At 33.0% G+C, this 14,943-nt stretch overlaps 1 protein-coding gene across 3 annotated transcripts; it reads left to right on the plus strand.

The window, feature by feature from the left end:
* Window positions 1–1,495: 1,495 nt before the first annotated feature.
* LOC128981983 (protein N-lysine methyltransferase METTL21D-like) lies at window positions 1,496–13,846 on the plus strand. Of its 3 annotated transcripts, none has more exons than XM_054401011.1 (4): window positions 1,496–1,600; window positions 1,968–2,217; window positions 12,585–12,777; window positions 13,404–13,846. In XM_054401011.1, the coding sequence occupies exons 2-4, from the start codon at window positions 1,988–1,990 to the stop codon at window positions 13,626–13,628; spliced, it is 648 nt and encodes a 215-aa protein (XP_054256986.1). In that variant the 5' UTR covers window positions 1,496–1,600; window positions 1,968–1,987; the 3' UTR covers window positions 13,629–13,846. The 3 variants fall into 3 exon arrangements, with proteins under 3 accessions (XP_054256986.1, XP_054256985.1, XP_054256987.1); XM_054401010.1 differs by having other exon boundaries at window positions 1,498–1,600; window positions 1,950–2,217; XM_054401012.1 differs by lacking the exon at window positions 1,496–1,600 and adding an exon at window positions 1,635–1,649.
* The last annotated feature ends 1,097 nt before the right edge of the window (window positions 13,847–14,943 follow it).

The following is a 14,943-nucleotide window of genomic DNA, read 5'->3' on the forward strand; positions in this document are numbered from 1 at the left end:
TTTTTCCTGATGCAAGTTCCTATCAACCATATACATTTTGCCATATAACTTGGTAATTTAGGGGACTGCCTCAATCATACTCATACTGATTATTCTACACATTGTATATTACCATTGGAATACCTCAAATTTGATGTGATGGGCATAGGAAAAAGATTGTGCACTTTTTCCTGACGCAAATTCCTATCAACCATATAGATTTTGCCTCATAGCTTCGTAATTTACTGGACTGCCTCAATCATATTTATACTGATTATTCTACACATTGTATATTACCATTAGAATACCTCAAATTTGATGTGATGGGCTTAGGGTCAACATTGTGCACTTTTTCCTGATGCGAGTTCCTATCAAACATATACATTTTGCCTTATAGCTTCGTAATTTACTGGACTGCCTCAATCATATTTATACTGAGTATTCTACACATTGTATCTTACCATTAGAATACAGAAAAAAGATTGTGCACTTTTTCCTGACGAAAATTCCTATCAACCATATAGATTTTGCCTTATAGCTTCGTAATTTACTGGACTGCCTCAATCATATTTATACTGAGTATTCTACACATTGTATATTACCATTAGAAATTCATCAAAGTTGATGTGATTGACTTAGGAAAAAGATTGTGCACTTTTTCCTGATGCGAGTTCCTATCAACCATATACATTTTGCCATATAACTTGGTAATTTAGGGGACTGCCTTAATCATACTCATACTGATTATTCTACACATTGTATATTACCATTAGAATACCTCAAATTTGATGTGATGGGCTTAGGGTCAACATTGTGCACTTTTTCCTGATGCAAGTTCCTATCAACCATATACATTTTGCCATATAACTTGGTAATTTAGGGGACTGCCTCAATCATACTCATACTGATTATTCTACACATTGTATATTACCATTGGAATACCTCAAATTTGATGTGATGGGCATAGGAAAAAGATTGTGCACTTTTTCCTGACGCAAATTCCTATCAACCATATAGATTTTGCCTCATAGCTTCGTAATTTACTGGACTGCCTCAATCATATTTATACTGAGTATTCTACACATTGTATATTACAATTAGAATAGCTCAAAGTTGTTGTGATGGGCTTAGGAAAAAGATTATGCACTTTTTTATGTTCGGAGTTTTAATTGATCGCGTTATTTTAAGCCATAGCTACGTATAATGTACAGTACGGTCTCAAATATACCTTTTAAAATACGCCAATTTATTAGTTTTAACGTGTATACACGTTTTATCAAGGTATAATTGACATTATATAAATGTAAAAACATCATTTCGAACCGTATTGTCATTGAATTGTGTTTCCGACATCCCTACAAAACACGTTTGTGGCGCCCGCAGGCGTACCAACACCAACCCATATCTATTACAATCCGAAAAAGCGGCGATGAAAAGAGCCGCTAACTTCACGACAGTGAGTCGCATCACTCGCATCGCAATATTTGATTCCGAATTCACGCAAGCTGAGTGAGATGCCCGTGGGTACAGAACGTCGAGTATTCACGACGGTGTAAATAAAAGTAAAGTAAACAAAAACATAACACATCCACATCATAAACCAGACAAAACGACAAACTTGGTTGGTTAACCTATAACTAATAACTATTGTAATTCTAGCTAAAAACTAGGTAATAAGTAATAATTTATTCTCTCGTTGATTTTCTGTTACCCAGAAACAATTTGAACAAACCTTTTCGGTACTTACGTATTATACGGAGGCCACTTATTTTACAGCGCGCTGCGGCGGTTAGGTTAGGTTGGGTTATCATAAGTTTTTATGACTCATCTCGTATAGTTCGATTCATAACGAAACTAGGAAAGTTCTACAAACATACCTATTTATTTATGATAACCCAACTTAACCCAACCGCCGCAGCGCGCTGTAAAATAAGTGGCCTCCGTATAATACGTAAGTACCATGTTTTCAGATGGTTTGAACTTTTCAGTTTTCAAGTTTTTAACAAACATGTCACAAACATTTGTTAGAAATTTCGAAATTGAGTCACTCAATAAAACACTTGAAATGCAACAAAAGGAGGTTGGTGATGTTAGCTGTGTGATTTGGGATGCCGCGATAGTCCTATCAAAATATATTGAAATTTTGTGTAAAACTGACTGTGACTATCTCAAAAACAAAAATGTGATAGAATTGGGAGCTGGATTAGGATGTGCAGGATTAGTGGCATCTTGTTTTGGGTAAGTAGCCTACTAAATACAGGTTAGATATTAACCTGTATCTTATCTTCATAAGGTTCTAAAGTATAATTATGGGAGCCTATAGCAGCACACTATCGCTATCACAGTTTCTCGTTGAGATGAGTTACAGACGTAGGCTTACATGGGAGCTTCTGTATATAGGCGTATGCGGGCTGGTTGGGACTGTTTTAGCTCAATGAGTAAAGTTCAATGTTCCCCTTGTTATATAGGCCTAGTGTCACCTCATCATCATGAAAGTTGATAAAATAAGTATTCAAAATTAAACCAGTACGGGTTTTAACTATAGGCCTACAGTGAAAACCGTATATATAATAGTGCCAAAGGAAGTATGGACATATTTTTCTGCCATTATAACTTAAGTTAACTCAAGTACATAGGCCTAACTTAAGTTATTCCTTGCACTTTTGTAGGCATTGGCATTTTTACGTTTTTGTAAGGAAACGGTCAAAATCCTCTCATTTAGCGAATTTCCCTTTAGGGAAGTAGCTATTACAGTAGGTGGCACGGTAAAAGCTAGACCCAGGACCAATTTATTTTTTCATTTAAATGTCTCAGGAGGCAAAACAAAATTCTTTCTAATTATATAGTACCTATATAATATGTAGTCTATATACAGTGTGTAAATTAAGTATTGAAACAAATCTGTATTTTTAAAACCGAAATGGATAGAAATATTTTGTTTGTAGCATTGATTCTAAACAAAGGTTCTGTAATTTTTTACTCAAAAATAATTGTTTGAAACCACACTAACAGCGTAGGTGGTGACTTATTTTTTTCAAATTAGCAACCCCTATTGAGTGTTTGAAGGGCTTGTCAAAAGAAATTAATACGTAAACCTGAGGTAAATATCTCACCCCTAGCCAAAATGGCGGGTATTCCAAACATTTATCTATATAAATAAAATTACAGTTTTGTCTGTACATTGCTTAGAATCATGCAGTTTTTGGTTATTTTTACGTTTCATAGCCTAAGAAAGCCGAAACGAGTCTTATCTCAATTTCTGTCTGTTTGTCCATTCTGTGGTTCCGTCCAAATTTTGTTCCTTATTGGACGTATGTTGGCTACCTTGATCCTGTCCTGTGTTGTTGTGTTGATGATTCTGAATGATTCTCGCAGACGAATCATTCAGCGATGGTGATCTTCAGTTTAATTATGTTGTCTGTTAGTGTTTACAAGAAATTCAAAAATATTTTTCACGTCAGTCACATGAAATATATTTTATACCTTTTTTGTGGTATTTGGAGCAGGCTAACTGACCGGAGTACTTGCTAATAAGCAGATAAAAATAACATTAAAGATAGTTTTTGTGTATCGGTATTACCTTTAAAACTCTTATTTTTTAATAACCTAAATGAAATATTTATTCTCTGAATATATTTAAAAAATCTACACAAGTTATTTATCATTCCTATAAGGATTTACAAAAATTAATCAACTAATCAGTAATCACTCTGAAACAGATCTACGTGAAAAAAACATAACCTAAAATTTGATGTTTGACTTTCACTCGTTTGATTTTTGTCTAAGTCCTAGTTAGATGAAGATGAAGGTTAAAATTTTTATTGTATGTATAAGTTTATTATCAACCAAGTTGAACGGTTTTATTTTATGCGAGTCTTATTTTAGGTTGGGTCAACCGGGGCTAATATGAACAAAAAAAGTAAACTTTTGACATTAACTCAAAAATGGTAAATGACAGAAGAAAAGAAAAAATAGTAGTGTATACAGCTCTTTTAGCTGAATCTATTAATTTACTAACAAAAACCATAAATGTAACCATTATTAAAAAAAAAATTAAAAACCACTGTTCACATTAGCCCCGCTAAAAGGGGCTAATGTGAACAGCCCATGGGGCTAATGTGAACACTCTTAATAACTCTGTTATTTACAACACTAGGCATATGTGGGGGCTGTTGTGAACAAGCCTAGGGTCTAGTCTACCAGTTGCAATAAGTCTCAATATTTTATCTTAAATAGTTTTTGAGATATGAAGGTATCTTTGGAGAGCCGCGGGTCGCCCTACGGTAACCCTTTTTTTTTAAAACCATTTATAAATATTATACAGGGCTAATAATAAGATATAAACAAGAAAAAAATTATCTGTCAACATACGGTACCTGAGTATTTATTAAAAATTTCTTCCACATACAAATTGTTTAAAGCACTTAAAAAAATAATAATTTAAGACAATGCAAATTGTTCGTTTAGGCAAATGACAGTTTATTGCACTTTTAGGCCTATTAGGTAAATATAAAAATGTGGGCTAGGCCTATTCAACACCTTAACTGTTGTCTTTGTAAAATTAAAACTGTTTTATCACTGTAAGGCCTTCAAAGAAGTTTATTGAGGAACTTACGCCTCAAAAACGTCGACAATTTTGTCGAAGACATACTTATGTCTATTGTATGTATATTGTATGTATATTGTTGTTCATAATAGCCCCATGTCACTGTTCGCAATAGCCCCCATTCACTGTTCACATTAGCCCCCCAACTTTGAAAGCTTATAGCTTTGGCTGTTATTAATATATTTTAACTTTGGGAAAAGAAAAATAATCCCCAATTCTTATTTAACCAAATTCAGGCTTAAGATTATTCCTACAACCAATGTAAAAATTGTTACCTATAACAAAAGTTTTCACTTTTGCGCAAAAAAGTTTTTGGGCGGAAAAAAAGTGTTTTAACAAAGTATTTTTTTAAAGTACCTAAAAGTCAAATTTGAAGTTTTCTTATTATGGACACAAAAAATACAATAAATTTCCTTTCTAATTATATTTTTTTCATGATTAAAAATCCCAGATAAATGACTTTTTAAGTCATTGTTCATATTAGCCCCAATATTTTGGTGTGTTCATATTAGCCCCGGTTGACCCTTTATTCTTTTCTAGACTAGAATAATATTATTCACAGCACTGATAGCCTACCGGTATTAATATTTCATCATTACAAACTTGTTTAAGCCTACTGGTACCCTAGTTGTAAGTTTTATGAAAGTTAAAATGTTGATCTTAACTTTTAAAAGTATTTTAATTTTATTATTTTGTAATAAAATATTTTTTACCTACGACCGTTTTTTAAAGTAGCCATTTCAGTTTAGTTCTTAGAATTGAAAAGTTTCACTTTACAGCTGTTTACTTTAATATCAGCATAGTTTCATTTCATATCAGCATAGTTTTTTTTCATATCAGCTGTTCAGTTGACCAATTTAATTGTTGATCCGACTTGTTCATGTTGATACTCGCGTATTCTTAATTAAGTTTGTGGAAGTCCAAAAATAAATGAAATATTTGCCGAATTGTACCTGATACAATATTATTTATGGTAAGAATGCTGCTAGCAATGTAATATTTAACAAAGTTTAACAAACACGTAATTACAGGAAATCAGCTGATTATACAACAAGTCGTTGCATCACTTTCAGTGGCAATGACAATACACGAAAACATAACCTCTCTAAAAAGTTATCAGTAGTGATTGTTAGTAATTAAATCCAGATTGATAGCAATTAAAAAACGGTCGTAGGTAAAGTAGTGTACGTAACTCGCGTTAATAGTCTTTACGACACTCGTAGAAGTTTTACTTAAATTTTCTACTTGTGTCGTAAAGACTCACTTAACGCAATCGTTGCGTAAACTACTATTCTATATTAATTTGTACTAGGCTTATTTTATATCCCTAAAATTTTACACTGCTACGTCTGCTACCACAATGGTTTGTAAAGTTTTTTGGATTTGAAACATTACTTGTTCAAGTTTTTTGGAGTCATAAAATTTCATTATGAATTGGTAGAAGTTTTAGAAATTAAGTAATTTTGTATATATGTAAAACTAGGTAAGTTTTGTTAATGCAAGTTTATTAATACTGAATTAAGTGTGACTGCTGTGTAGTATAATTTGAAGATTTTTAAAAATAGTACAGAAATTGATTTCTAAAAAAAAAGTTGGGAAATCTATGTTAAGCAGTTGGGAAATTTGAGGCTTCTCTCCCCCCCCCCCTGGAATTTAACCAAGCAACGCCACTGATCCAAACCAAGTGAGATTAAAAACGTTGTGCCTTACTTAACCGGTTTAATTAATCGCAAGTGCAACGATTGTTCTTGAGTTTTGATAACCGGGGAAAATACCGTGAATCTGTGTTGTATTAGTGCTGGGAAACTTACATGTTCTTAATCATCGTCTCCAATAGCTTACAAAAAAGGTTTACACTTATTGACGGCGCTTCAATGACAGTTGTGTAAAGTACAAAGTAAAAAATCACAACTGCAGTGGGTGATCGTGGATGTTGTTGCGATCTTGGAAGATCTTTCTGATTTCGCTGTGATCGTAACAGAGGTTTAAGTTACAGATGTAGCTTTAGAAACATCTTTTCCAATGTGTCACTTTTGGTTTCTACTTGCTAACATTTCGACAACGATATCGGTACTTTTCCTACTTAGGAAGTAAAACTCCAATCGTCCAAAACCCCCAGATTTGTGCATTTTTGTCACATTTCCCCCGAATGTTTGCTATATATATGTACCGATTATCGTTTAGAGATTACGTAATCTTTTAAATAAGAAACCTTTGTTTGGATAAAGGTGGATTCTTCAAACTGTTAACATTAAAAGTTGCTTACAAATAATGCTATTAATGGGAAATAACTTTGATTTTCAAAAACATAAAAAAAAAATAAAACCAAGGGAGATTAATAACTTTGGTACCGGGACTGCACCAAATCAAGTGAAAGTTTTTTTTAGCAAACCATATTGAGTTTTATAGCTTTACGTTGTTAACTTAACATGTTAAGTTACATGTTTTGTGGCCTGTGTATTTATTTATTTATATATTTGCCAATGGATTAACACCTACTAGTTGCTCTGCCCGTGCTTCGCTACGGGGTGAGAATGCAGAAAAGAATAATTTGGTTTTACTTTAAGATACCTACTATAATAGGCCTATACTTTAAGGAACAGTTACAACACACTTACCAGGAAACATATAGGCAAAGGCTCAATCGTACCTATTGATTATTTAAATGAATATCTCTTAATGTATTACAGTACCATCATTTTATATAGTGTATATAATTTAAAATATAGGCCTATGCAAAAGTATAACTCATTGACCACATGGCACCAAGAAACAATTCTCCTTGTAAACAAATCTATATATTAATACGCAAGCAGGTTTCTTTTCACAGTCATAACTCGATAACGGCTTGACGGATTTTAACGTTTGGGGTGTCAAATTAAAGGTATTTTCATGTAGATGTGCAAATACGTCTCAGATTATTAAGAAAGGGCATCACTTAAATACACTTAAGGGCTAAAATTTGGAAGGCGGCGCTATCTGTTGACATTTGATCAAACTCATTTCCCTTTGTTTACAAATAACATATGGACGTAGTTTGAAATAGTTTTTAAGGTTAACCACAGACTGCAGGACTGAAAACTTCCAGAGCAAAGCTGGAATTTATATTTTGTTTTAATCTGTTAACTAAGTCTGGTTCATAATGAAGAGTTTTCTATCAATGCTAGACAACAAAGTGTTTAAGAATAAATATTTGATAAATATTTAATTCTTTTTGTCTATGGTTAAATTGATTTACCTTACATAGTATTTTACTGATTATCATGTAGTTACAGTTCGATGTGATGAATTGAATGTTTAAAAGTAATTATTCACAGGGCAGTTATCCGTTACATTGCCATATTGTCATGTGATTTACAATGTGTATCAAAATTCCAATTCCTTTATAGTGTTTTCTGTCGTTTGGTTAACTTTCTTATTAATTTCAATTTAAAATCAAAAGAAAAATGCTTGCGTATTAATATATAGATGCCGCCAGTAGGCTACGACGAAGAACTGTGAGTGGCTGGAGGGAACGCGAACATGACCGCTTGCATCAACCTCTCAATTGAACATTTGATGGGTACATAGTGGTAGTACCACCGTTGTGATAGTCCAATCTCGGACAAATGAACGTTAAATGTTTACATTGTAGTGGCTTACTTATTTTTAAGCAAGAAAATGCTGCCCGAGACAGTTAAGTTTTTACTCTTTGTTTCCATAAATGAAAGGTTCGATTACCTCATTTATGCAATTCACCTGAAGGTATCTTCAGATTCTTATTGGAAACGCCCAATCTGAAAATAGGACTGTGAGACTTATATCCAGAAATTATTTGTATAAAGTTTGTCAATTCAATTCTGCCTTTATCATGCTCAGCTTTGAAGCTCATTAAGATGAGACAGTTCCATTGGGGATCTACAATTTTAAGATCGGTGACATGTTTTACCACCGAGTGGGTCCTCTAATTCCTCAAGAAGATGATGATCCTGAATACGCACAGATATATAAGTAAGTACGACAATGTCACTAGAACCCAAAGGAGAATTAAGCAAAATTCAAACAAAAATTTCAATGAAAAAATATGCGGAAAATAGGGTCATAATGCCAAACACCTATGGAAATCTTTGAAGACTGTGGCAGACATTATTTAGGGACGAGAGCTCCGAGGAGTCAAGTGAGATTCTTATGTACATAATAAGAGACAGAAGAAGTGACTTCCCTCGGTACAATGGTGCTACCTGTGTAGGTGTCGCAGCAATTTTTAAAGCTGAAAACAAAGCACCACCTGGCCAATAGTTTTTTCCAAGACTAATAATGTTAAAGGTGTATCCATTCTAGATCTGTCGTTAAATCCACTTGCTTAACTCTTACGTTCCCAACCGGAGACTTGGGTTGGGGCCCCTAATTTAAACTCGCCTAAAACAGAACACATCAAAGAAATAATTTAACAATGCTAGAATAAGAGTAGCGATGGTTGGCGTCAAGAGAGGAATTGAGCTACATTAGGTCAAAAGCTCACTTTACAGTGTGTGGTTGTCATCTACGTGCTCATAGAGTGCACCCGCCTACTATACATAAGAGATAACCAAAGCAGTATGAGAGTGAATGTAAATTTAAATATTGTAGATTACTTTTATATTTTTTACATCATAATATTTTATATTTCTATAATCAGTGATATAAATTATTTTAGAGTGACTCGATAAAAGTCTTGCTTGCCGTTTATGTTTTTGTTGATTTTTTTAATACAAGCTTCAGTTTTGCTTGATTTCGAGCAACGGGTTATCTAGTTAAATTAAGGGTGTTTGGTCGCAAATTTTCATGTCTGATTTTTTGTTATTGTTTAGTTGTACTAAAAATTAGAGATACAAATATATAAGAAAAAATTTTTTATTTTGAATACTAAGCGAGATATGGAGCTTGAAAGTAGTAAATTTTTAATCTTTGGTACCAGTTCACAGGGAGAATGGGTAATGCGATTCTCACCAAAATTTGCATTCAGGTGTGGAAAAATAAGATAATAATCACTAGCTATTTAAAATTAAAAATTAAAAAAAAAAAATTATTTTTTATTTTTTATAAATTAAAAAAAAAATTAAAAAAAAAATTAAAAAAAAAATTAAAAAATTTAAAAATAGCTGTTTGTTTTTGGGAAAAATGTATCTGTATGTTGGAATAAAAAAAAATGCGATATGTTAACTCGTTTGGGCTGTGAATTTGTACCTTTGATGCCTTGCGCTGTCGGAGCACTACTCGTTGAGAGTTTGTACACTAACACCGGGGCTTTAGAATACTTTAACATCACGTAATTATTAACATCCTTTAACATTGAAAGAATACGTTTATCGTTGTATTCTAGAGCCCCGGTGTTAGTGTACACACTCTCAACGAGTAGTGCTCCGACAGCGCAAGGCATCAAAGGTACGAATTCACAGCCCAAACGAGTAAACATATCACTTTTTTTTTATTCCAACATACAGATACATTTTTCCCCAAAACAAAGAGCTATAGCAGAACAGCATTTCTGACAACAGCTGGAGTTTCATAACAATGTTTGTTTCCCATGTTAATCTTATGGAGAAATACAAAACTTTAAAGGGCCCCAGGGCCTCACTCTCTAATTATTTCCCAAAAAAAAGTTTCCTGCAAAACTTCACGTTACGCTCTTTCCAATGACACCAAAAACATGTCAATCGGTTCAGTAGTTTCGGAGGAGTAATTGTCACAAAAACCTGCTTGCATATTAAATAAGTATAATAGATAATACAGTTTTATTAGAAGGACAGTTTGAATTGGTCGTAAGTACTATAGTTCTTTTCTTAAATGTAAACGTTGGTTTTTGGTACTGCTACTTTTCCTTAGAACCGTTGGTAGCAGTGAGAATCATTTTTGCGTACAAACACATCACTATTTACAACTATAGTTATCGTTAGTGCTGCACCTTATTTCTTATTAAATTTAATTGATGTCTTACAGTATAATTTTAGCGTTTTCTGTCTGGACTCCAAAATGTTAGTTTATGCTATGAAATTAATAAAAAATTAGTGAACGATTTTTTTAGCAAACCATCATGAATTTTAAAGCTTGGCGTTGTCAACGTATAAATGTTTCGTGGACTATGTATTTATTGACTTATTTATATATTTGCCAACGGATTTTACAGTTTGATTAGGGCTAAAAACGGGTATCAAAAAAGTTGATGACACCACAAAAACTTGCAAATAATTATTTTGATTGTAATTTACTTTGGTTAAAGCGTAGCAAATCCTTAATGTTGTAATCCTTAATCCTTAATCCGTAATGTGTATTCAATTCTGTATTTGTGTGTGTATGTCTGTTGGTTATTAACGCATTAATGTCTTTATTTCTCAGTGTTTCGTGGAAAAGACAAGAGCACCTTTGTTAATAAAAATTTCAACCCGAATAAAGTGTGCAGTAGTGAGGTTGAGGTAGTATTTTAACTACTTTTAACCAGTGTGAAAAGTTCAATTACAGGTTTCAATTACAGGCCTACCTTAGGGCTATGCCTCCATAGATCTTATAAAGCAATTTCTTTTATCATTAAATATAAAATATGGACTAACATGATCGGGTGACATTTAATTGCGAAGCATTCGTTTTGGCTTTGTAACTGTCAGATTTGCGAAGGTTTGTATGTATTCCTGTACAGTATTAGTTTTGCCAGCATATCTGAAAAATGCACACTAAATTTGCAAACCAACTCCTGTTCTGAATATTAGGTTTCAACTTACTACAAGATTCCCGTACGTAGAATGGGCAAACAGCTAGTATTTACATATAAATTTTGATCATTAAAATATAAGATTCCTTAAAGGATTTGATATTTACGTAATATAGACAGGTATATGTATTTTGTGAGAAGTATAAAAAATAGTGTAAACACATCCTAAATACATATAAATATACATATAACATCCAAAATCATACGTATACATAGGCCTGTACATTTATTTTCAGCTATAAAATACTATAAAAAACTTATAAAATAGTCTAATTTTTTTCAGACAGGTATATTTCACCTATTTTTTATAAATATGTACAATAACTTAGTGTTTTTTACAATACATATATAATACATAATTATATATACTTATGCATTTTATTATAATTTGCAGCTATAAAATACCATCTAACATCTTAAAAAATAGGCAAATTTATTATTTTTATTTTAAACGTTTCAGTGATACAGTATTGAGATTTTTGGTAAATAATAAGACGATATGGGTTAACAATCAATTACACAAACAGAATATTTCTATCTATTTCAATTTTTAAAATACAGATTTGTTTTTATATTTGTGAAATTTACTTTTTCACATAGAGTAGCTATTCAAGGGGATGCTATTCAAGATTCTTGTCATTCGCCTATTGGGTCTGATGATGATTTGAGTGTCTCCAATCAAAATTGATCACCACTTACCATCTTTTTTTGTATATTTACCGTCTTGTGAGTAATAGTATAAGCGTAAATATATGTTTTAAGTGTTTTAAGACGTTTCTTTTATTTACTTTCCGTACATAGAGTAAATCAAATTTTTGAATATCTGCCATTTTGGCTAGGGTTGAGATATCCACTTCAACTAGTTTTTTGAGATAGTATTATTAATTGTTTGACCAATGATTAATAGCATCTAAGTCCAGAATCAATCAACAGGGTTTCTTATTGAACCAGAAATATTCAGTTTTGAAAACAAGCTCTTCAACCACTTGTAACCAGCTTGAGTATTTAAGACTGTGAGTTCTAAAATAACCATTCAGAATGAATGATGTTATAGCAAGGCACATGTTTAGGCCTATATAAAATTTGAGTTTAATTGCAGTATTTTGATCGGTTCTCATCCACAATTACATGAGAAGATGAATCTGTTACACTTAAAGAGGGTTAAAGGGTAGGTTCCAGTCAGGTTCCAGTCAACTTAGCTCCATGTTAAGTTCAATTGTGAATTAGTAGCTATTTATGCATTATATTACAAAAGAGCATGCATTTATTTTATAGTGCAAAAGTAACAATGACTGACCTCCCCGAGGTTCTGGATAACTTGACCAACAACATAGAGCACAACAGAAAATTATGGCAACCGTGTGGAGGCAATGCAGAAGCTAAGCCACTCAGATGGGGCTCAATAGACGGTCAGAACTTCCCTCCGCCAGACTTGCTGATAGCTGCCGATTGTGTGTACTACAACGAGGTATGTTTTATCAAGTGTTTTCTAAACTATGCTATAGCGGTCAGAAACTACCTTTGAACTCCGTTCAAATTTTTTCTGTCCAAAGACACTAGGCATGAGCCCGGGATTGTTTTTCACATATCCTCAGGTTTAGGGGTTGGGGCATTTCATTCAAATAAAATACATTGGTAATTTGGGGCGATTTGAATCTGAGACCTCAAGGACCGAAGTCCCGCGCTCTACCACTAGACCAGCTAGCTCCCCAAATTCCATCAAAAACAAGTACAGTACACTAGTTTAGTAAAGTACCACTTTGTTAAACTTAAATTTCTTGAAAATAAAACTACTTTAGTTAACTTAATTAGGTTGAGCGTCAAATTTTTCATGTCAAGCGAAAAATCTCGGTAAATGAAACGTGAACATCTTGGGAAATGATACATATTTTATTTTAGTTTTTCCCTAATTACCTATGCTAATGGTGTTTTCTGTTGATAACTTAGTAGGCCTACCACTCTAAGTAATACTCTAGTTGTATTCCTACTCTTCTATATAACTAGCCTACTTTAAAGCAAAGCATTGTGATAAAAATTTGTATTAAACACTTGTATTTGATTTATACTACTCCTAGTTACACTTATCTGTGTTAGTCTGTAGAACCGCTGGTAGAGACGATGGTCGCTCTGTCATCGGAGAACACAGAAATTATCCTCTGTCAGGAGGAACGGGACACTGAAAAGCAGCAACAAGCTTGGAAAATGTTCCTCCAGCTGTTCAACAAACATTTTGACTGTGAAAAAGTCCCAACCAAGGACCAGCATTCTCTGTACTCTTCCGACGAAATCGTCATCTTTAGAGCAAAGAAGAAATTGTAAATCGTGATTAGCAGCATATTATGCGACATGTCCATACACAACTGTGATTTTTTTATTTCTTAGATATAAGAACAGACATATTTAATTTATGTTTTACATGTGAGAGTTTGAATTGTTTTCATGAACCTATTATATGATAAACAATTTTGTTACATAACATTTATATAGTATTCTGTTGGAGATGATTAATTTGAAATATAATATGTTTTTTTACTTGATTTAGACCCAGTTTGTGTTTTTTGCCATACAATATCAGTTGAAAGAAATAGCCTAGTGTAGACCCATGGTCTGAATAAGGTGCAAAGTAGATGAGGGGTGGTTTTTTAGGATTTTCAAAAAGATCAGGCCATTTCTCTGTCCTATGACCAAATCATAGGACGGCTAATATACATGCGAAACTGTTGTTAAATATGTGCTTAATGAGGTGGTGTTTTACTCTGTTAGCGAATTTCCCTATAGGGAAGTAGCTATTACCGTAGGTCTCATGGTAAGACTTAGGCCCGGGACCGATTTACTTTTTCATTTTGATGTCCCCAGAGGCCAAAAACACCATTCGTTCAAAATTTTATATATGTATATATATATATATAGATTTATATATATATGTGTCCGTGAACACGATAACTTGAGTAATTTTTATCCGATTTTGATGAAATTTGGTTTGAAGGTGTAAGGCGAGATAAACTTGAATGAGTTCGCGATCCAGCATGATCGAACCATGGGAACAGGATTTTATGGGGTAAAAATTGGTTTTTCTCACTTTTGACCCTCAAAACACAAAATTTTCAAATTTTTCTCTAAACCTTCTTAAAGAGCTTAAAAAAACAAACAATTTAGTATATCAAAGTGTTTTTGTACGGTTATTGGTTACGGAGAAAACTAAAAAAAAATTAAATTTAAAATTCCCATGTTATTCTTATGGAGAATATTGTAAAATGTTGTAGTTTGCTTGTTTATGGATATCTTTTGATCAAACTTGGCAAATATATTCATTTTATACTAAGCAAAAATTATTTTACTTAAAAACACACACTTTATTAGTTTCCTTGTAGCAGCAAACCTAGGTACTCGTTAAACCTAATGTTATTTAAATAGATCAATTGAAAATCAATTCAGCCAAATGGAAATTCGCTTGGACGGCAGGTTTGCTGCGGCGGGGGTATTTAAATACTACCAAAATAGATGAAGTTCAGGACAATCCCCCCCAGATTTTACTACTGTTTTGGGTTAAACATTAATTAACCCTTAAGAGACCAACTTCCGATTTTTCGGAAGTTAGTATTTTTTGCTATAAAGACAAACTTCTGACGAAAAG

The sequence above is a fragment of the Macrosteles quadrilineatus genome, unplaced genomic scaffold, assembly GCF_028750875.1.
Source record: "Macrosteles quadrilineatus isolate MER2022 unplaced genomic scaffold, UCM_ALF_1.0 Scaffold_73__1_contigs__length_606889, whole genome shotgun sequence".
Classification (NCBI taxonomy): Eukaryota; Metazoa; Arthropoda; class Insecta; order Hemiptera; family Cicadellidae; genus Macrosteles; species Macrosteles quadrilineatus.